This window comes from Lepidochelys kempii, chromosome 14 (genome assembly GCF_965140285.1).
Source record: "Lepidochelys kempii isolate rLepKem1 chromosome 14, rLepKem1.hap1, whole genome shotgun sequence".
NCBI lineage: Eukaryota > Metazoa > Chordata > Testudines > Cheloniidae > Lepidochelys > Lepidochelys kempii.
This window is the reverse complement of record NC_136393.1, coordinates 1,914,167-1,935,321: the sequence shown is the minus strand read 5'-3', so window position 1 is coordinate 1,935,321 and position 21,155 is coordinate 1,914,167. Positions and strand designations below refer to the sequence as shown.

The 21,155-nt window shown below is 53.0% G+C and overlaps 1 protein-coding gene across 2 annotated transcripts; it reads left to right on the top strand.

The window, feature by feature from the left end:
• The first annotated feature begins 3,912 nt into the window (after positions 1–3,912).
• On the top strand, positions 3,913–10,329 carry CBX4 (chromobox 4). 2 transcript variants are annotated; one of them, XM_073310288.2, is made up of 5 exons: positions 3,913–4,079; positions 4,185–4,228; positions 5,078–5,143; positions 6,997–7,063; positions 8,063–10,329. In XM_073310288.2, the coding sequence occupies exons 1-5, from the start codon at positions 3,921–3,923 to the stop codon at positions 9,392–9,394; spliced, it is 1,668 nt and encodes a 555-aa protein (XP_073166389.1). In that variant the 5' UTR covers positions 3,913–3,920; the 3' UTR covers positions 9,395–10,329. The 2 variants fall into 2 exon arrangements, with proteins under 2 accessions (XP_073166389.1, XP_073166390.1); XM_073310289.2 differs by lacking the exons at positions 3,913–4,079; positions 4,185–4,228; positions 5,078–5,143 and adding an exon at positions 5,345–5,691.
• The last annotated feature ends 10,826 nt before the right edge of the window (positions 10,330–21,155 follow it).

Sequence of the window (21,155 nt, the reverse complement as noted above, 5' to 3'; positions counted from 1 at the left end):
GCTGAGCGGGGCACAGAGCCCCTGGGAATGAAGAACCCAAGGGAGTCTCCCCGACGCCTGCCCTGGAGCTCCCCTCGCGGTCACTGGCCCCTCGGAGCCGGCCCCCAGCACACCGGAGGGGAGCCGCTCGCAGCTTGTCCGGCCTGGGCAGCGGGGGGCAGCTCCAGGACCTTCCTGCTCAGGTCACCAGCCAACCCCGAGCTCCAGCTTCAGCACCTCGTGGGGCGCCATCGGGGGGGGGGCATGAGGCCGGCCCTGGGGTCCCTCCCGGGCATGTTAAAGGGGGGAAGGGAGTCAGCCTCCTGCTGAACCGTTAACTTTTCATTCCCGGTTGCGGCATCTCCGCGGGTCCCAAAGCGCCTCTGCGTAAAGCAGTTTAATTACCGGGTGGGGTAATCCTGCTCTGCGCCGCCCGACCGCCGCTGCACGGCGCTTGCGGGGAAATGTCTCCTCCGACTCGCGGCTGGAGGGAGCCGCGCAGCCGGGCCCCCTCGGTAACCGACTGCCCGGCGTTGCCGGTGGCGGGGCTCGCCGCCCCCAGCGCAGGCCGGCGGCGCAGGGTCCCTGCACGGAACAAAGCCGAGCCCGTGCCCGTTACCTGCAGCTGGGGGCAGGAGCAGGCCCAGAAATGCCTCGAGGCACGTCAGAAGCGGCGCAGAGCGACCAAGACTCTGTTGACAGCTGTAATTTTCCCGGCTGCCTCGCGCTCGCTTTGCTTTGCTTTGCTCGGCAGGATTCACCTGCCCGCCCAGTGCCTTGGTTTGCTGCTTTCTTCTGAGCCTTCCCTGGCGCGCCCCGCTACTTCCTGAATTGCATCCCCAAGGCGCGACTCCGTGCGTGGGAAGGGCAGGGGAGGATGCCCACGAGCCCAGCTCCCACCGGTGTCAGAGAAAGACTGACGCCGGCTTCCCCCGGACTTTTGGAGGCGTGGTTTGGATTCGCAGAGACCTCAGAGCCTGCAACTCATCCTGAAACTAGCGGGGAAATCGCCCCCTGGCCGGAAAACCCACGGGACTCCCCGAAAAGCAATCTGTGCTGAGACGGGGCGAGCTCCTCACCAGCCCCACCCTGCCGCCGGTCCAGGGCATGGCACCGCTTGTCACTCTTCCTCCTCCTGGCTCTCCGGCTCACACGTCAGTCTGTCCGGCCACGCACCCGCGACTGCTGGGGGGGACAATTGTCTTTCAATAAAAACAAGAACCCAAAGTCTCCCCCTGCGGTGAAATCTCGTGGGATTGTTTCCTCGCGTTATTATAACCGGCTCTTTTCTGCCTCCGTTTGCTCCAGAGAAGGCCCCGGCTCCCCAATCTGGCCGCTCCTGCTCCCGGGGTTCGGCGTGAAGAAGGGCAGCGAAGGGAGATGGAAGCCGCGGCCCCAGCCCCACTGGGCAGCCCCAGCGGCACTAGCCTGCGCCTGGCGTTACACACAGCCCGCGTGGGTTATTTCAGTCCGAGGGAAGGGGCTGCAGGGCAGGGGTCTCCTGGGACCCAAGCGAAATCCGACTCCCTGGGGAGCTGCCCACGCGGGACCCCCGGCACTTGAGTTCGGAGACGTGTTTCCTAAGGGCCCGGATTCCTTATGCTCCAGCGAGCAGGGATTTCACAGAGGTGCTCTGGAAATCCTCCGCCGCCCCCCAGTTCCCAAACTGCCCCGCCTTGTTTTGCAGCCGGGGAATCACGTTGCTGCCCATCGCTGGGTGACCCGGCGACTTCCACTGGCCCGGCGCGCCTCCCCCCGTGCCAATGCTCCCCAAAGGCGCAGGTTTCACGCTGGACTCTGGCCAGGTCTCCTTCACCTCCAAGTCCCACCCAGGCGCCCGGGGCTCTGCTACTGCTCCCAGCCCGACCGCCTCTCGAGCAGCCGCGCAGGTGGGTGACACGGAGTGGGGAGCGCTCGCCCAGGTCCCACTCTCACGGGGCTGCGCTGCGCTGCTGGTTTCTCGGGATCCGGCCCCCGGTGGCCCCGCACGAGCCTTCGCTTGTAGGTGGGAAATAAACAAAATGATGCAACGTTGTTCAAGTCCTGCCACCGTTCTGCGAGCAGCTCAAAACGGGCGATTCCTCTGAGGTGCCTGGACAGCCAGAGCGCGCAGGACGCGCCTTACCTCCGCCCGGTGAGCGATACAGCCCCTTTCCCCAAGATTTCCGAGTCAGCTTCCCGTGCTCCGTCCGCACCCCAGTTCCCAGGGCAGAGCTAGAAGGGGGTCGCTAGGCACTGCCCCAGACCTGGCAAGTTGGCTTCCCTTAGGGCAGAAAGTAAGTTGTGACTCTGGCTCTGCACTGAGCCCCGGGGCGCGGGCAGGAAGATAGTCAGACCCTGCCTCCGACTTTGCAAATGCACATTTAATTATTGTCCAGGGAAATCGTTTCGCCCCTCTGGAGCGTTTCCTGGATCCAGTGTAAACGGGGCGCGTGTCGCTCCCAGCCTCTGCAGCTCTCCGTTGTCTCCAGGCCCCTGGGGCTTGAGGAATTCCCCCCAGCTCCGCTCGCTCCCTCCTCCCCAGTCCCGGGCTGAGCAGGGAGTTACACCCCGGGGCTTGAGGGCAGCGAGGCTCTGACGGATGGACACGCGGCGGACGTTGCAATCCCCCTGCACTTGCCAGGAGCTTCGCGGGTTGCATATGGTGCCCCCCTGGCTAATGCTGAGCGCGGCTCTGCCAGCCCGGCTCGGGGGACGCTGCCTGGGGCTTTGCTGACGATTTGTTCGATAGGGATGCGGTGGGTTAGGGCAGCAACGGGAGCTCCCCAGCCGCGGGCTGTGTCCATCGCTTCCCTTCGGGGTCACCACTAAACCCCCCAAAGAGCAACCCCCCCTTTTGTCCGGGAGGGCCCCGCAGGCTGGGCAAGCCCTTCCTCCCTGGGATCCCGAGCACGCTGCAGGGGAGAGGCCGGGGCTCCTTGGCCTTCGACTTCCACAGCTCGCCGCCCTCCTCTGCGCTCTGCCTCCATCCTGGCCTCCCTCCTTTCTCCCCTGCTGCCTCCCTTGGCTCCATTTCCCGGAGCCCTGTTTTCTCTCTCAGCCCCTCCATTCCCCCCAGCCCCGGTCAGATTCCCGGAACCACGTGGGGCCCTCCTCCCTCCCTCCCCTCCCAGCCAACCTGGGTTAGCCTCCTGCCCTGGCCCTTCCTTCTCTTGTCCCAGCATCTCTTGCCCCCCCCCGCCCCGCCTTTCTCTGTAGAGCCCGTTCCTTCCCCCCATCTTCTCGGCTCCTTCACTTCCCCAGCCCTGCGCCCTCCCTGGGCTCCCCTCCTCTCCCATCTCGCCGCCTCCCCCGTGTCCTCCCTCCCGACCTCTCCTCCGGCGGCGCCTCGGGGCCCAGAAGGAATCGCCCCCGCCGCCCTGCAGATCTCCAAGCGTAAGGGCTCGGGAATCCCAGCCAGCCGCGGTATCCCCGAGCCGCTATTTCGGAGGACCCGGGAATGCGGGATCGGACGGAGGAGAACCGGGGGCTGGGATGATTCCTGCATCCCGCGTGTCACCCAGATCGTGTTACCCCCGCCGCCGCTGCCCGGGGGGCTCCAGGCCGACCTGCTTCTCGCCTCACGTTTGCCCCCTTCTCGCTCGCTTGCCCCCTTTCTGCCCTCACTGGCCGCGGAAGGGGTGGGGGGCAGACACCTGCCCCGGGCGCTCTGCTGCCCGCTGCTGGAAGCGCTGGACACGGGGCAGCTCCGCGCTACCGGCCGGGGCTCTGCAACTGGGGCTGCGCGGCGCTGCCCCCGCCCGCGGCCCAACAGCCCCCCGCTCCCCCCCCCGGCGCCTGCTCCCCCGCCCCTCTCTGCCCCCTGACCCCGCCCCTTTCTCGGTCTCCTCCCGCTCGCCCTCCCCGGCAGATCTGCACCAATCCGCGCGCCCCGTCTCCCCTTGACGGACAGCCGGGCCCGGGGAGGCCCCGCCCGCCTGACGTCTCCGGCCGCGATTTGCATGAGTTGCGGTGCCGGGGCGGCTGGAGCTCAGTGTCTGCGGGCGCGGGAGGCGGAGTGGGGCGAGCCCGGCGCTCGGAGCCTCCCCAGCATGGAGCTGCCCGCCGTGGGGGAGCACGTCTTCGCCGTGGAGAGCATCGAGAAAAAGCGGATCCGAAAGGTGAGGCCGGGAGGGAGGCTGCGAGCGGGGAGTCGGGGGTGCGGGAGGGCGGCCGGGGCTCTGCGGGGCTGCCGCTGACGCCTTCCCTTTTCCCTCCCGCCCCAGGGCAGAGTCGAGTACCTGGTGAAATGGAGAGGCTGGTCCCCCAAGTAAGTACCCAGGCGGGGAGCTGGGCTGCAGCTGGACCAGGGATGGGGGCTGCAGGAGCAGGATCTCCGGCCCAGCCTGAGCTGCAGCAAGCCCCCCCGCCCGCACCCGATGCTTTCTGTCCGGGAAATGGCACCGTTATTGCATGCTCCAAAAGAGGCTGCGGAGAGGCCAGGGGGGACCGGGGAGCCCGGCAGAAGCAAGGGGAGGGAGAGAGAGGCAGACGGTGACTGATGTGCAGCAGAAAATGGCTCCTTCCCCCTTTCCCTCCTCGGGAGCCAGGCTCCATATTGCAGAACTGAGCAGGGGGAAAATAATTTAAAACATGAAATAAAACGCCCCGCCGGTCCTGAGCCCCCGATCCTGGCCGAGGAGGAGGCAGCGGGCTGCCACCAGGGCGCTGCCACGGGGCGCGGGGAAGGCAAACCCTGCCTCTGAGCACCGAAGGGAAGGAGATGTTTGCGGGTGGCGGATATTTGGGGTTTGCATGACAGTGTCTTGCAGGGAGGGGCTGCTCTGGGGTTTGGACTCTGCTGCTTAGACCCTGGTCAGGACCACGGGTGTTAGTGGGGCTAGGACAGGGGCTTTGGGAAATCGCATCGTGACATGCTTAGAATTCTTCTGGAATAACAACTGCGCTAAATAAACACCCCCCCGCCCATCCCCCTCTCCGGGCAGCTGGAGTTCGAAATGCGCACTCCGCAGTGGGGCTAGGTGCGCGTGGATTCAATGTGCCTAACCTGTAAGATGGCCCCTGGCAGCTCACCGGCGAGGGGAGACCCCCCCCCGTCTCCCTTCTCGGGGGGCGCACCGGTCAGTTGCTCAATGGCTCTTCTTCTCCCCCTTGCAAGATATAACACGTGGGAACCGGAGGAAAACATCCTGGACCCCAGGCTGCTGATCGCGTTCCAAAACAGGTGAGCGCTGCGCTCCTGCGCGGACCCGGCCTGGCAGCGGGGGAGGGGAGGCGGAGAACCCAGCGGCGCCGCTGGGGCTCGGAGCTCGGGAGAAGGGAAGGGGCGTGGGGCGGCGCACCCCCGCGCCGGGTGGCAGCGGGGCCACTTTCCTGCCTGCCTGGGTTCAGTGTGGGGGGGGGACCTAGGGCGGCGCGGGGGCCAGGCCTTGCAGCCGGAATGCCCTGCGCCGCGCTCCGCTGCCGAGCTGGGCACTGGCGGCCCCGGAGCAGCCGAGCGCTCGGCCCCGGCCCCCTTGCAGAGCCGAGCCTTGCAGGAGCGCAGCTCGGAGCGAGCTGGCATTGTGCAATTGTGAATGCGTCACGGAACTTCACTTAACCCCTTCGGGGCCGAGGCAAGGGCTTGCAGCTCGGCAGGTTCGCGGGCGGGCTCCGGGCATGTCGGCTGCTGTGACAGGGGGTGTCACGGGTGCGGTAGCGGCGCTGCGGGGCGGGGAAGAACCGCCCCTCTCCTGGATGGAGATTGCACCTTTCGAGGGAGAAGCTCGCGAGGTGCAGTCCCGCCTGCCCGCGGTGCAGGGAGCATTTCCCTCGGCTAACGGCCCCCAGCCTGTCCCCGCAGCTCCCCCGCTCGCTCGCCTGCCTGGGGGGGCGGAGGCGGCGCTGCTGCTCCTCGCTCGCGTTTGGCGCATTATTTCCTGCGGTGTTTTGGCGCAAACTGTAAACTCGAGCCCGTGGCAGGCAGGCGGCTAGCGCGGGGGACGCTGCTCTCCCTGGCTCCGGAGCGACCCCGCCGGGGCGCGTCCTGCCCGGCCGAGTGCCAGGCGCTGCCGAAGGAGTTCACGACCCTGCGGCCCGGGCACCGCCGCGCGCACTGGCGCGGAGCAGATGCGCTGACTGCAGCCGCGGGCGAGCCTCTCTCGGCCTTGGGTCCCGGCCCTTCCCCGGCTGCTGGCTAGCGGGGCAGTGCCCAGGGCCCGCACCCACTGGGGGTCCAAATACTCGTCCCACCCCTCCCCCTACGGCGCACGGGTCGGGGTGGGGCTGGTCACTTGGAGGCGCCGCCCGGGCAGGCAGGCAGCCAGCGATGCTTGCCCTGCTCAGGAGCCGGGTACCCGGCGCCCGAGGGGTGACGGCCCCGGCCAGGGGCTTGCCCTGGCCTCCCCCCGACAGTTGGGTGGTTCAGCACCAGCGGCCCCTCCCCCCGCGGAGACCTCGGCCTTTAAGGCAGCGATTCTGAGTGACGGCTGGCGGGGCTCGTCCTGTGAATCCTAATGAGATCATTAGCATCGCCGCGGCTGCTGATTCCGCGCGGCGCACGCCGCGCACACCTCGCCGGGCCTTCTGCGCCGGCCACCGGAACGACGGGGGGCTCCCGCTCCCTTCTCTGCCCCGCGCTCCACTTCGGTGCCAGCTAGTGCCTGAGATGCCTTGTCACAGCGTGAAGGCAGCTCGGGCTCCAGCGTGCTCTGGAAATCCCGCTTGCTTTCTGTGAGATCTGCGCTTCGCTGGTGAACCTCAGCGAGCCCTGCAGGATGTGGGGCCACAGAGAGGAATTTGCTGTGTCTTGTTTGGTTGTTTATGGGAGGTCTTTAGTGTGCGCGTGAGGGAGACTTCGCATAAATAGCTGGTCTTGCCGGCTATTCCCGGGACGAACCAGTCCTGCTGGCTCTCCAGGAACCTTAGCAGCTCACTTCTTTGCTTGTCCAGCTGTACACACTGTTGGCCCCATGTTCTCACTGTAATGTGTCTCTGAGTGATGTGTGCGGAGAATTAACGCGGCTCCCCCCCCCCCCCAATTCTGCAGCGTGCTGTAGGAAAGTAATTGCATCGCTATTGATTTTTATGTTCCTGCAGGGAGAGGCAGGAGCAGCTGATGGGATACCGCAAGCGAGGACCAAAACCGAAGCCGCTAGTCGTTCAGGTGAATTCAATAAGCCACAATGTTCTTTTCCTAAGGAACCCCATTTTTAGCACAGGCTTGAGAATATTCACACTCCGGAAAGTAAATGCAATCTCTAAATGGCAATCTTTCCAAATAGACTGATTAAAGCCACTTAGTTTTGTTTTTAATATAAACTCCCTTGTTTCCTCCCTTCTCCAGGGAGGAGCATTTCATCTGGTTTCATCATGCTCAGGATCAGTGTGTACATACAAATCCCTTGTTAATTTTAAATGCCAGATGAAGCCGCTCCCACTCCTCTCCACAACCAACCCCGCCCCCCCCATGCCAAACTCTGACTTCATCATTCAATCAAACACGCACAACATCTCGGTGTAACAATGAGCATAAATTGGGACAGACCCCAGAAAGCGTGAAGAGAAGGAAGGAGTCCATTGCTGCAGGAAGAGGCTTCCTGGTGGCTACCTTGCTGGGAATTCCTGGGTATTTCTTTCCTGGCAGATCTCATTCCCCATCTCGCCATTGTATTTGTATGGGTCTGTCTCCAGTTATAAACGTCGCTTCTGCCCCATGTGACGGAAGGCGGCAGTGACCTGTGGTGCTGGTGCACCCCAAGCCTAGCGGCAGACTTGCTTTGGCGAGAAGGAGGAGGCTGGGCGCAGGGCTTTGTTAAGCTGTGATGACGCTGTTTGCATTGTTAGCTGCCACTCTCCTCAGCGATCTGTACTCTGCCTTGGGTGTCCTTCACCCACGATTTACCCTTGCCGAATAGGGACAGTTGATTGAAGGGTACTTTTTACTACCTCCAGTTAATCTCAAACAACGTGAAGCCTTTAGGCCAGGAACAGGCCACAGCTTTTCACGTTAAGGTCTGTAGCGCCCCGTCCTGCGGGTGCTCCGACTGCTCTGTTTCACTGGGTGAGCATAAGCTGGTTGGATGGACTCCTGCAGGAGAGCTGACCTCTTGTGTGAAGTATCCCTGGGTGGGCTCTTGCTAAACTCGCTGACCTTGTGTTGCAGCTCCCTTCGTTCGCACGGCGCTCCAACGTCCTCACCGGGCTCCGGGACCCCGCTGCGGAGAACAGGCCGAAGCTGGAGCTGAGCTCGTCCGGCAAGGGCCAGCAGCATCAGTACGAACTCGACAGCAAGAAGCACCACCATTACCAGCCTGGCGGCAAGGAGAGCCGCGGGAGGCACCAGCCGCAGAGCAAAGGGAAGCACTACTACCAGCTGAACAGCAAGAAGCACCACCACTACCAGCCGGACCCCAAGATGTATGAGCCCCCCTGCCGGCCCGGCAGCAAGGGGCCGCCGAGCCCGGCCTGCTTGGAGCACAGCGAGAGCCCCTTGGCCGCCCACCCAGACAGATGGGCCCACAGCCCGGCCAAGAGCCTGCTGAGCCCAGCAAAGAACCTGGCTGCAGAGGGAAAGAACGGAGCTGAGAAGAAGCCGTCGAGTGGCACCGGGCCGCCTTCCCGCGACGGCGCGACCGGCAACGGCCCGGGGGGCAAAATGAAGATTGTCAAGAACAAGAACAAGAACGGGCGCATTGTCATCGTCATGAGCAAGTACATGGAGAACGGCATGCAGGCCGTCAAGATCAAGTCCGGGGAACCGCCCAGGAAGCGGACCACTGAGGAGAGGACTCCCAGCAGGGGCGGGGAGGAGAAGCAGGAGGCCTGGCGAAAGCATGGGGAGGAGAGAGTGGCAGGCAGTGACCCCAAGAGCAAAGCTGGACTTGGGGGGGGCCCACCCTTCACAGAGCTCAGAGGGAGCCCCAGAAAGACTCCCCCTGCCAAGGAGGCACCTCCTCCCCCCGAGCAGCCCCTGCAGCTCACCACCAAGCCCAACCTTGTGCCCTGGTCCCTGGAGCCCAGCCGGGAGCACAGCCCTGCCCCCATGGGACTGAATCTCTCCACCCCAGGCTCCAGGAAGCGCTGCCTCTCTGAGCCGCATGAGGAGAGGGAGCCAGGCAAGAAGCGCCTCACCTCACGGAGCATCAGCGCCCCCACCTGCCTGAGCCCCCAAGCGCCAGAGAGGCCCGAGCCCCCTCTCCCAGCCACCCCCCAGCCAGAGGTCATCCTGCTGGATTCGGACCTGGACGAGCCCATAGACTTGCGCTGCGCCAAGCCCCGGGGTGAGCGTGAGCTGGCTGTGGCGCAGGTGAAGCCGGAGGTGCCGCTGGTGCCGACGGAGAAGCCGGCCGTTGAGCCTCAGCAGCAGCAGGAGGCGGACGGGGAGGGAGAGGCAGAGCCCCTGCAGGAGTTCAAGCCCTTCTTTGGGAATATAATTATCACGGATGTGACCGCGAACTGCCTGACCGTGACCTTCAAGGAGTATGTGACAGTGTGAAAGGGCAGAGGCTGCTCCCCCTGGGGAGGGACCCTGACACTATCCTGGAGCTGCCTGCCCCTCGACCCCCTCTAAGGTATTGTCACTGCCCTGACACCCACCTCCCTCCCCTCCCCACCACGGTGACTGCAGCACTCATGCAGGGAGAATCCCACCAGATGCCTCCCTGCCCAAGAGGAGGGGAGGGCGGGACACAGTGACTCTGCCCCTGCTATGCTGGGGGTATCCTCTACTGCTGCTCCATCCCTGCAGTCCCAGGGACTGGCAGGTATCAGGACACACGAGGATGGGGCCGGCCAGTTACTCACAGAGTTACATAGTATTATATTTTAACAGTGCTAACTTGTCGAGTGATTCTTGCTCCCGTTTGTACGTGGTGTTATTGAAATGTATTGTTTGAGCTGAAAGCTGGTCCCTCTCTGGCCACGCGAATATATTTATTTGTAGGTATTTATATAATGAAATATAAATCCTAGATTTATGGAGTCCCTAGATCCCCTTATAAACTATATCAAACAAATATTTTGTGTTCTTTTTAACCATTCAGCATTTGTTAGTCTCATTCCTTTGACCTGTCTTCATGAGCTGCAGGACCATTCCCTGGTATATATTTTTTGATACTGTACATGTGTTGTTTCTATGTCAAAAATAAGTTCATTATCTAAAGCTAAACAAGCTATTATAGAAACTGCTGCTACTAGAAATGTCTCAACTATAAGCTTCCTATTATTAATTGCTTGAATGTAAATATTAAATGGAGATGTTGAAAGTGCATTTGATGTTCTGCAGCTAGCATAGATCTGATTGCAAAGACCAGCTGTTAGAAGGTGGGGCCTAAGCTGCCAGTGGCACTTCCTGGTTTAAGGACTGTATTGTGGACGAAGAAAATGTATCATGCAATCATTGCAAAGGACTATAAACCTTTACAAAAACTACTGGAAGTTGGAGTGCATTTGTTACTGCTTATACACAGAGTACTGAAAAGACCTCTCTGTGTGTGAAATTACATGACTGGGTTTCCCCAAACAGGTATTGTCAATACAGAGCAAGAACTGAGGTAGTTTTCTTACGTATCTAGGCAAGATTGAAGCCATGTAGAATTTCTGCTATTAAGAAGGTGGAGTTGAGGGTACTTGTTGCCTAAGATGTACAGTAAGCTCCTACTTTTGTTTTCTTGATCTTCTGAGAAAACAAAACAGCACTAAGGCAATGGAAATTGTCTTCCCTCCAGGCCAAGCTTCTGCCTGTGCTTCATGTAAGTCCTACACATGCAGAAGGCCACCTTGCTGTTGAAAACTATGGGCCTCCATTTTCAAAGCAAATAGTGATGGTGGGTGCCCAAACCAAGACGTCTTGCAGGGGTCTGATTTCTGAGAGGGCAGGTACTCCGCAGCTTCTAAAAATCAGGACCCTATAAGGTGGCGGAGCCAACCTCTTGCAATTGTCAAATGATGTCCATAAAGGCAGATCACGATTGGATGCTGTAACCTAAGTTCTGTCACCTCATTATGCAGGATTGCCCCAAAAGTATGGGTCCAAAAAGATTAAACTAAGTTTGCGGAGGTTTTGAACTCACTTTACAATCACTGGATTCCACTGAGTATTGCAAAGTGGTAACACTTTAAAACAGCTTGCAGCAGTATGATTTTGAAAATATTTTGACACTTGATGTAATAACTGCTTTTCTGTTTGCATCATGGATACAGTACATCACCAGTCCATGGAGCCGGTAAAACGAAGTATTAGAAATAATCTATCAATTTTTCCTTTGAATTTTGTGCTTGTAAAAAGCGCCCTGTTGATATCCTCTCTATCCACTTAGGCTTTCATGGCTTCAGCTGTTTTGGAGGAGATTTTATAGATGAAATTGTTATTTTAGTTTGATGTATATGTACATGTGCCTAGAGCCTGGAAATGGCAGACTTTTTGGTTGATTGCATAAAATGCACCTAAGTTACATGAGAGCTAACTCAAAGCTTCTATAAACAACACTTGGTCAATGTTCTTTAGTTTTTACCGGGAAGGACAGCGAGAGTGATTAAATCAGCATGGTGATTTCTCTGCTGAGATTAGCAGGAAGGGTACTGAGATTGAAACACTTCAGTTTTCTGTATCAAGACCAGCTGATGGAGTGTCACTGCTTCTTGCCACTACTGATCTGGACTGACTTGGGCCTGTTATCCTAGAGGAGAAAGGTTCTTTATTTTCAGTTACCCACCCTCTGAGACATCCACAGTTTATAGACACTAGGAAATAAGAGCAAATATTGACTGGCAAACTGTTTTTTAAAATCCCAGCCATTAATATCCTTCTGAACGATGCTGGAATTTCCCTCTGAGATGCTATTTAACTAGAAATTAGCACAACAGTTATTCTAGAATAGTTACAGCAGAATGGTTCTTTCAGTAGAAGTCCCGGGTGGGTGTTCTTATGGAATGGAGAACCTTCTTCAGATTTTAGCTTAACCCTCTTTGAAAGGAACTCTTCTTCTGGAATAAAAGCATCTGCGCAGGCTTTTACGCTGAAATATTGATTCCAGGATGGCTATTTCTGTACGTTTCCAAGTATCGCTAGGCCTCTACTCCTGAGTGAGATACAGGAGGACACATGACCTTAGCCTGTTGTTTCTCTAGACATGGAACATTCCCATTGGCTTAGTGGACGTTCACATGCTTAGTGGGATCTGACTTTGCGAAGTCGGCGTGTAAAGGTGGAGGGGGGAAAGCACCACGTCTTCCTCAAACGTCCGGCTGCCTGCATTTATTCAGCATTAAAGATGATTTTCAGTCCTGCTGCCTGTGCTGACTCCTCAGATCAAACAGGGCTCTAGTCAATCTTACAAGGCAAGAGAATTGTTTAAATTGTAACTGGTTTCAGCTGCTCAGCCATGAAAGGCAATGGGGGTTGCACAGGTGTTGGAGGGTAGAATCTGAAACTATTTGGGTTGCACAGATGTAATTTGGGAACCAATTTGGCCTGCAAAACTTTCATTCCGGGTGGTTTGGTATCTGAGCCCCAGGGTGTTGGCAGCGCTGGCAGTTAGAAAATAATCTATTTCACTTATAAAGAGAGCTAATGCTTGTCTGCAAAAATCACTCCTTCACAAACAAAAATGGGTATGCAAGTAGAAGCACACCTCAAGGGCTGCAGAATGTGACCTGGGCAAGAGGAAATGCTGCTTAGCAGACAAATGCATGACTGAGGCTGGAGGCTCTTGGGGGCTGGAGGCTGGCGTTTTCTGTTAGCAAAGCTTGTGCAGAAAATACAAGCATATTTATTTACCTTTCAGTTTAATGCAGCGGTTCTCAAACTGTGGGTTGGGACCCCAGAGTGGGTCATGACTCTGTTTTAATAGGGTTGCCAGGGCTGGTTTAGACTGAAGCCCAAGCCCCACCACTGTGGCTGAAGCTGAAGCCTGAGGGCTTTAGCCCTGGGTGGCGGGGCTCAGGTTACAGGCCCCCTGCCTGGGGCTGAAGCCCTTGGGTTTTGGCCCTCCTGCCCAAAGTGGTGGACCTCGGGCTTTGATTATCCCCTACCCCCACCCAGGGCAGCAGGGCTCTGGCTTTGGTCCCTCCTCCTGGGGTCATGAAGTAATTTTTGTTGTCTGCAGGGGTTCGCGTTGCCATGAAGTTTGAGAACCGCGGTTTAATGCAAACAACCAGATTCCTGACAAATAGGATGCACTTTTTGAAATTACTAAGGCTGTAGCCTCTTGTTCAAACTCTGTGTCCTAAACCAGTGGATCTCAATCAGGGTTATGCATGCCCTTGGGTGTACGCAGGGGTCTTCCAGGGGGTACATCAATTAATCTAGATATTTGCCTAGTTTTACAACAGGCTACATAAAAAGCACTACTGAAGTCAGTACGAACTAAAATTTCATACAGAGAATGACTTGTTTATACTGCTCTATATACTACACACTGAAATGTAAGTATAAAATAAATAGGTCTGTCAAGCAATTAAAAAAATTAATCACAATTGCAAGATTAAAAAAACTAATCGCAATTAATCATGCAATTAAACAATAACAGAATACCATTTATTTAAATATTTGTGGATGTTTTCTACATTTTCAAATATATGGATTTCAACTACAACACAGAATACCAAGAGTACAGTGCTCACTTTATATATTTTATTACAAATATTTGCACTGTGAAAAACAAGAAATAGTATTTTTCAATTCACCTAATACAAGTACTGTAGTGCAATCTCTTTATCTGAAAGTTGAACTTACAACTGTAGAATTATGTCCAAAAAAAAACTTCATTCAAAAATAAAACAATGTAAAACTTTAGAGCCTACAAGTCCACCCAGTCCTACTTCAGCCAATCAAGCTCAGACAAACAAGTTTGGTTACAATTTGCAGGAGACAATGCTGCCCCGCTTCTTGTTTATAATGTCACCTGAAAGTGAGAACAGGCGTTCACATGGCACTGTTGTAGCCGGCGTCGCAAGAGATTTACGTGCCAGATGCGCTAAAAATTCGTACATCCCTTCATGCTTCAACCACCCTGATGACTGATTCTGCTTGATAACGATCCAAATCAGAGCGGACCGACACGTGTTCATTTTCATCATCTGAGTCAGATGCCACCAGCAGAAGGTTGATTTTCTTTTCTGGTGGTTTGGGTTCTGTAGTTTTCACATCTGAGTGTTGCTCTTTTAAGACTTCTGAAAGCATGCTCCACACCTCGTCCCTCTCAGATTTTGGAGGGCACTTCATATTCTTAAACCTTGGGTCCAGTGCTGTAGCTATTTTTAGAAATCTTACATTGGTACCTTTTTTGCATTTTGTCAAATCTGCTGTGAAAGTGTTCTTAAAATTAACGTGCTGGGTCATCAGCCGAGACTGCTACAACATGAAATATATTGCAGAATGTGGGTAAAACAGAACAGAAGAGACAATTCTCCCCCAAGGAGTTCAGTCATAAATTTAATTAATGCATTATTTTAACGAGCATCATCAGCATGTCCTCTGGAATGGTGGCTGAAGCATGAAGGGGCATACGAATGTTTAGCACATCTGGCACGTAAATACCTTGCAACGCTGGCTACAGAAGTGCCATGCGGATGCCTGTTCTCACTTTCAGGTGATGTAAATAAGAAGCAGACAGCATTTTCTTTCGCAAATGTAAACAAATTTGTTTCTTAGTAATTGGCTGAACAAGAAGAAGGACTGAGTGGACTTGTAGGCTCTAAAGGTTTACATTGTTTTGTTTTTGAGTGCAGTTATGGAACAAAAATCTACATTTGTAAATTGCACTTTCACGATAAAGAAATTGGACTACAGTACCTGTATGAGGTGAACTGAAAAATACCATTTCTTTTATCATATTTACAGTGCCAATATGTGTAATAAAAAATAAATATAAAAAGTGAGCACTGTACACTTTGTATTCTGTGTTGTAATACAAATCAATATATTTGAAAATGTAGAAAAATATCCAAAAATATTTAATAAATTTCAATTGGTATTCTATTGTTTAACGGTGCAACTAATCACGATTAATTTTTTTGAGCTAATCGTGTAAGTTAACTGTGATTAATTGCCAGCCCTAAAAATAAATCAATGGGAATAGAACTATTGTAATTAAATGGTAAAAAGGAAAAGGTGATTTTTCAGTAATAGCGTGGCTGTGACACTTTTTTGTATTTTTACGTCTGATTTTTGTAAGCAAGTAGTTTTTAAGTGAGGTGAAACTTGGGATACACAAGTAGCCCTTTCAAAATCAGACTTTTGAAAGGGCTACACTCCAAGAGCCACTCCATCAAGATTCTCTAGGAATCTTTTGATATCCTGTTTAATTTTAAAATAATTGGTGGTTCAGTTGTACAACTTGCTGAAGCAATTATTGACTTTTAAAAGCTAAATTGCATCTTATTTAAGGCTCTTTCAGAGCCTTGAGCCCTCTGTGTTCTTAGTGCAGTGCCCTCACTACTGCGCCATTGGAGAGAAGAGACAGAAGCACCCAAAATGTTGTTGTCTTTTTGACAGAGTCGCTGTGGTTGTTTGAGGCACCGTTTCCCGGAAACCACATAGCCAGATACTTCTTACATTAAACACAGTCAAACTATTAAAGTAACTCCTGCAGCTTCCTGTGCAGTGAAAGGTGTGATGTGCAGTGCCTGGTTTAGAAGATATGCACTCCACTTACTTTATGCCGAGTGGCTAGGAAAGAAATGATTTGCTTAGTATGTGAATCACTTATTTATACCCATGTCTTGCTATATGAAGTGCTTCAAACCTTCGTATCTATTACTGAGGTGTTTAATTGAGAGAGGTGGTCACTGACACACCATACTGAACCTCAAAGGGGATACTGGACAGGATGTAGTGTTACTCTTCTATTTTCCTTCAGAGAAAGTGACTTCTGTTAGACAGACTGGTGCGGGGGGGTTGTTTGGTAGAATTTTTTGGCAGACAGCATTACCTGTTTATTTTAAAGGCCATTTGTCTAGATACGTTGGGTCTTTTTAAAAGGTCTATTGTTATGTCTATAATTATGCACCACCCGTGACTTGTGCCACTGAATGAATGTTCACTGTCTGGGGAAGGGAGAAGTTGTAAATCCACTTCCTGGCCCTGGTTTTGAATTCCCCCCACCCACCTTCTTGAGAACATATTAGTCTTAGATGCCTGCAGTACTTATCTTGCTCCTATGGTCAACTTCTGTCTCTGGTACTTACTTTATCTCAGGCTAAATCAACCCCCTGTAGGTTGAAGTGGATTTGGTACACTTCCTGTTTTAAACTGTTGCACACTATTGCTGTTCCTGTTGAAAACCTGCCATGTGCCTTTCCAGAGGTGGCCACATTTGCGTAGCAGATGAAGTGATCCCTACACAGCACTTGTAGACTAGTGTAAGTTTGTAGCGTGAGTTGGGATCCTTTGGGAAGATACTCGAGAAGTGTCATATATACAGAGTAAGGAAAAAAACGCAAGAGTTTTGGGGGAGGCTTCTAAGCATTAAAATAGTAGGGAAGAGAGAAAGCAATCTAGACTCTGCAGTAGGAGATGGGGGTGGATAGGTTGTAAAATGCTTTTTGACCCAGCAGGGGAGTGGCAGAGTTCCCAAGGGGAAATCATGGGCAGGACATAGAAGCCTTTTTTGTCCAATGCTGCCACTTTCAAGGTGAGATAGGGAATTGGCTGCATGATCTGGGGAACTGGGACTCTCTCCTCACTTAACTGTAGCGTGGTACATCAGCTTCAACTCTTCACTTGCTGTTCGGAGCAGCCGAGGAGGAAGTAACATGTTCCTGGCTGACGCAGAGGGGAAGAGTAGTATATTTTCAGGACCCGCAGTTTGTAATCTGTCAGGTGCTCCGGAGTTCCTCCAGAAGTAAATGTGGCCCCATACGCAGCGCTGAACCACATTGTAAACCATTGTAACTTTCACTGGATTTCAGGAGAATGTAAACGTTCTCCAAGTGCAGGGAAAGGCCAGTGTTCTGGGAACCTTTGCTCTGTGTACTGGCACAAACAACCACCCTTCTAGGTCATGCAGGAGATCACAGCCATGGGACCCTCCCAGGCAGAGCCTGGCTCAGTGCACAGAACTGTGGGATGTGACTTGCCCCCTGGCCATGGTCAGACCACTAAGTGCCTTTGGTCTCATTTTTGCTCCTGTAGGGCCCAACACCATCTCCAGAAATGGATTAGGGTTCAGGCTGCTCTAGGGTGGACATAACATTGCCAGTGAGCCATATTCCTGAGCCTTCTGGAGACCTTCTTCTGCCTGTAACAAACCCTGAGAGCCCCTCAATGCCTTCTTACCATGCACTTTGCCATCTGAATGAGCTCCAGCATATGAAACAGGAAGGAGAGCGGCTGGAGTGCCAGGGGCCTGCTCAATTGTGCCAGAGACATTTTTTTGAAGTGCTATGCCCAGGCAAGGGCAGCAAAGGAGGTTCCCTTCTTCTCCCGCTCAGCACCCACATCCTCCCAATTCTCCCAGCCATTCCATGTGGCAGAGCTGTCTGCTTGAATATACAATTGGGAGTTCCTTGCTGAGAGGCGTTTTCAATCTGTTTCACAGATAAGATCATTTGGATTCAGACCAGCTTCACAGCCTCTCGCAGAGCAGATCTGTCAGGCAGTGACAAATGCAAGGGCATCCCCGAGCTTGAATTTTGGCCGGGGGCGGGAGAGGGAGCCATATCGAAGGTCACAGCCTAAACTGTCCCCAGCACCACCACGACCTCAGCAACACTGGCTACAGCGAAAGCCACCCAGTGGGACTTTGCGTGCTCCACCCTGGCAGAGCATTTCACAAATTCTCTCTGCTGCATTTGACTAGGCTTGATACAACATTGCTGGCACTGGAGATTTCTGGCCCGAATCAGCTCTCCCACCATAACTCCCCAGACTTCACTGAAGCTAGTCCTGATTTACAATAAGAGGAAGGATGATTTTGCGTCCCAGGCCTTAGACTGGCACTCAAGAAATCTGGGTTCAACTCCTGTTTCTTTGTGACCTGGGGCAGTGGCTCTCAGCCGGGGGTCCAGAGGCCGCGAGCAGGTTTCAGGGGGTCCGTCAAGCAGGGCCAGCATTAGACTCACTGGGGCCCAGGGCAGAAAGCCAAAGCCCTGCTGCATGGGTCTGAAGCCTGAGGCCCTGAGCCCCATCATCTGGGGCTGAAGCCAAAGCCTGAGCAACTTAGCTTCATGGGGCCCCCTGTGGCACGGGGCCCCAAGCAGTCTCTCTGTTTGCTACCCGCTAACGCCGGCCCTGGCTTTTATATGCAGAAAACTCAGTCATTGTGACACAGGTCGACTGTGGCGGTTTTATAGCACGCTGGGGGCGGGGGGGGGGGGCGGCTCAGAAAGAAAAAGGGTGAGAACCCCTGACCTGGGATAGTTGGTGCCTGTTTCCCAACTGTAACGGGGCAAGGCATCCGATGCAGTGAGCTGTAGCTCACGAAAGCTTACGCTCAAATAAATTTGTTAGTCTCTAAGGTGCCACAAGTCCTCCTTTTCTTTTTCCTTTCTTCTGTGTCTATTTGGATTGTAAGTAATTTGGAGCGAGGACTGTCGCTCACTGTTGGCTTGCACAGCACCTAGCACAAGGGAGCTCTCCTCTCTGTGAGCGCAGTGCGGGGCTCAGACACTGCTTGAGGCAGGTGCTGTCAGTGCCTCCCTTCAGGAGGTCAAGAGACCAGCATCCCTCAACTACACAATTGTCAGGACCCTGCTTAAGAAACCATTTCTCAGCATGGACAATCAGAGCATGCGCACCCTGGTGTGGGTTGAATAAAGTAATTTATAAACACTAAGGTTTATATTTAGCCAAACAAACGGGCATGGACAATAGTAGCCCTGGGAGCCAGAGGGAGAAACCTTGAATTTCAAGATGTCCTGACTTCAAAGTGCTTCACTTTGTGGCTTTAATCCTGCATCTGGCTAGTACCAGGCATTTAGTTTCGTTGCCTTTATTTCCAAGAGGGAGTAAAAAAGGGGATGCAGGAGAAAGAAAAGTGCTACTCAGTCGCACTGCACCCTTTGGCCAATTCAGTGCAAACTGCAGCTTCTTTCACTTCATGGGGAGGCGTGAACAGAGGCCTTTTCTACACCCAAAGGGTGGACGACGGCAGTAACTCTAATGCTGCAGCGTGTCCTCTTATGGCCAGAGTTACATCAGCACAAGTGTGTGCTTCTGTGGGTATCGCTCACTGCTGCACAGGGACCCATTAAACTCCCCGACCGTGAGGTACTTTCATACCAGTATAACTGCGTCCATGCTGGGGCTTGTACTGGCATTGCTGTGTGAATCAAAAAAAAAAAAGTCCCCCCTCCCCTCCAATCGACTTAAAACCTGGCTGCAAACAGGCCTTAGCCCACCTCCATTGAGAGGTCTTCATCCTTAATCCTGGGGTTAAAAATACATATTTAAAAGTGTCGAAAACATAGAATTTGTAAAGATGCATGTGTAAAAACCCATCTCATAAGGCCCAATCCTTCTCCCAGGGAACGGGGCAGCTTTGGGCCCTAGGGCTCCATAACTTTGAAATAACTGAACTCATTTTCTTCACATTTGGATTGTTGTTCAGTGATGGCTGCAAAACCACTCAAAGCCCAGATCCTGCAGCTGGCTCCAAATTGGGAGATCCCTGAATCCCCCTGGGGCTGTTTGCAGGGTTGTGGCTGATGCTTGGGTCTTCCAGCTTCAGCCATTTTGGGGTTATCCCCTTGCAACCTTCCACCTGGAGCACAGGGCCAGGAATGATCTAGTTCCCCATTTACAAAACTCAAAAATAGAAGAACTAATATGACTCAAAGTTTAAAAATAAAAGTTCACCTCTCAACTGAGACTAAACATAGCAAAATTCAGCCCACAAGGAACTGTATAAGAAAGTTATGAGCAACAGAAAAAGAAGGGCCTAAAATGGAAAGTGGAACTCAGCATTTCCTTCATGTTGGCTGCTGCTAGTGACTGATAATGAATATATTATGCAGACATGCTATATAGTGGGGAAAGAGATGGCATGATGATATATTGTGGTACAAGACTTAATTGTTGCATTCATTCATAAGTGAGGAAATCCCCCAGTGAGCCATATAACTCATCCCAAATAAGTATCAATATACTCTTTCTACCACCACATGTCTTATGGTTATGTCACATATTTTAAAGAGAATACAGTCTTTGGATTGTTATTGGTGCTTGTGAGAACATACCATCTTCTATGGAAACAAGAGAAGGAAAAACAGAGCAGTAAGGGAGGGTATTTACTAGCTAGAAGAGAGGAACATGCAGTAAATAGTAACCAGATACAAAATAGCCAGTTTAGGGCTGCAGCTGCTTGGCTCTGCCATATTTAAGGGGCCAAACCCCCAAAATGCATGCTGGGAAATAAGCTACTATAAGAAGGTAACCATGCAGCACAGAGAATTAATAGATGGGGGGAGGGCACCCTACTTGCTGTTTCTGCATATTCTAGACTATGTTATGTTGTGGGGCTATTTTTCATACTTCTCTACCTACTTTGTAAGTAGGGAAGTATATTGCATATACTGTAGACCTATGAGAGGGGTGTTAGGAAGAAAAAAATAGGTCCTATCAAGTGAAAAAAATCTTTAAAATAGCTTTTCTATATACCAGGATCTCATGAGTTTAGGGTCTAATATTTCATGACCTCCTAGGGCTGGCAATTAGTTTAGTCTTGTTTGTAGTAAGGCTATATTTTCAACTTTCCGAGGGTGGGAAGCATGTTTTCCATCTCTGATGGGTTACAAGATCACGCACCTTCAATGTCACTGGTTCAGGACTGAACATTGCCTATCCTGTATTTACAGTCAAAGTAATTGGAGAGAAAAACATCTTCACCTGGGGTGGAGAGAATGAGGTAGCAGGTTCTTTTAATTAAGAAAACAATGATACACCATTTGAAAGCTGCTCAGAAGTTGGGATGTTGGAGGTAATCCTGTCAGAGATAGATTAGGGAGCACGAGGCCAGCGAAGCAGTCAAAAGTGCAAAATAAATGCAATTTATCACATGGGTCAGCAGTTTCCCATAGCTTTAGAAATAAAGGACCAAATTCTGCCCTTGAATGCACCCACACATTCTCTATTGAGTGAAGCAAGGTCTGTGCATGCAAATACAAGGGAATAATTCTGACAGCAAGAATTTATTCCATTATTATCCTTGCTATATGTGCATTATATAGTTGCAGCCATGATGGCTTCCTTTCTCTTATCAGTTTCTTTTCATGCATACCAAGCTGCCAGCTGTGGATCAAATAATTAGACTCACTTT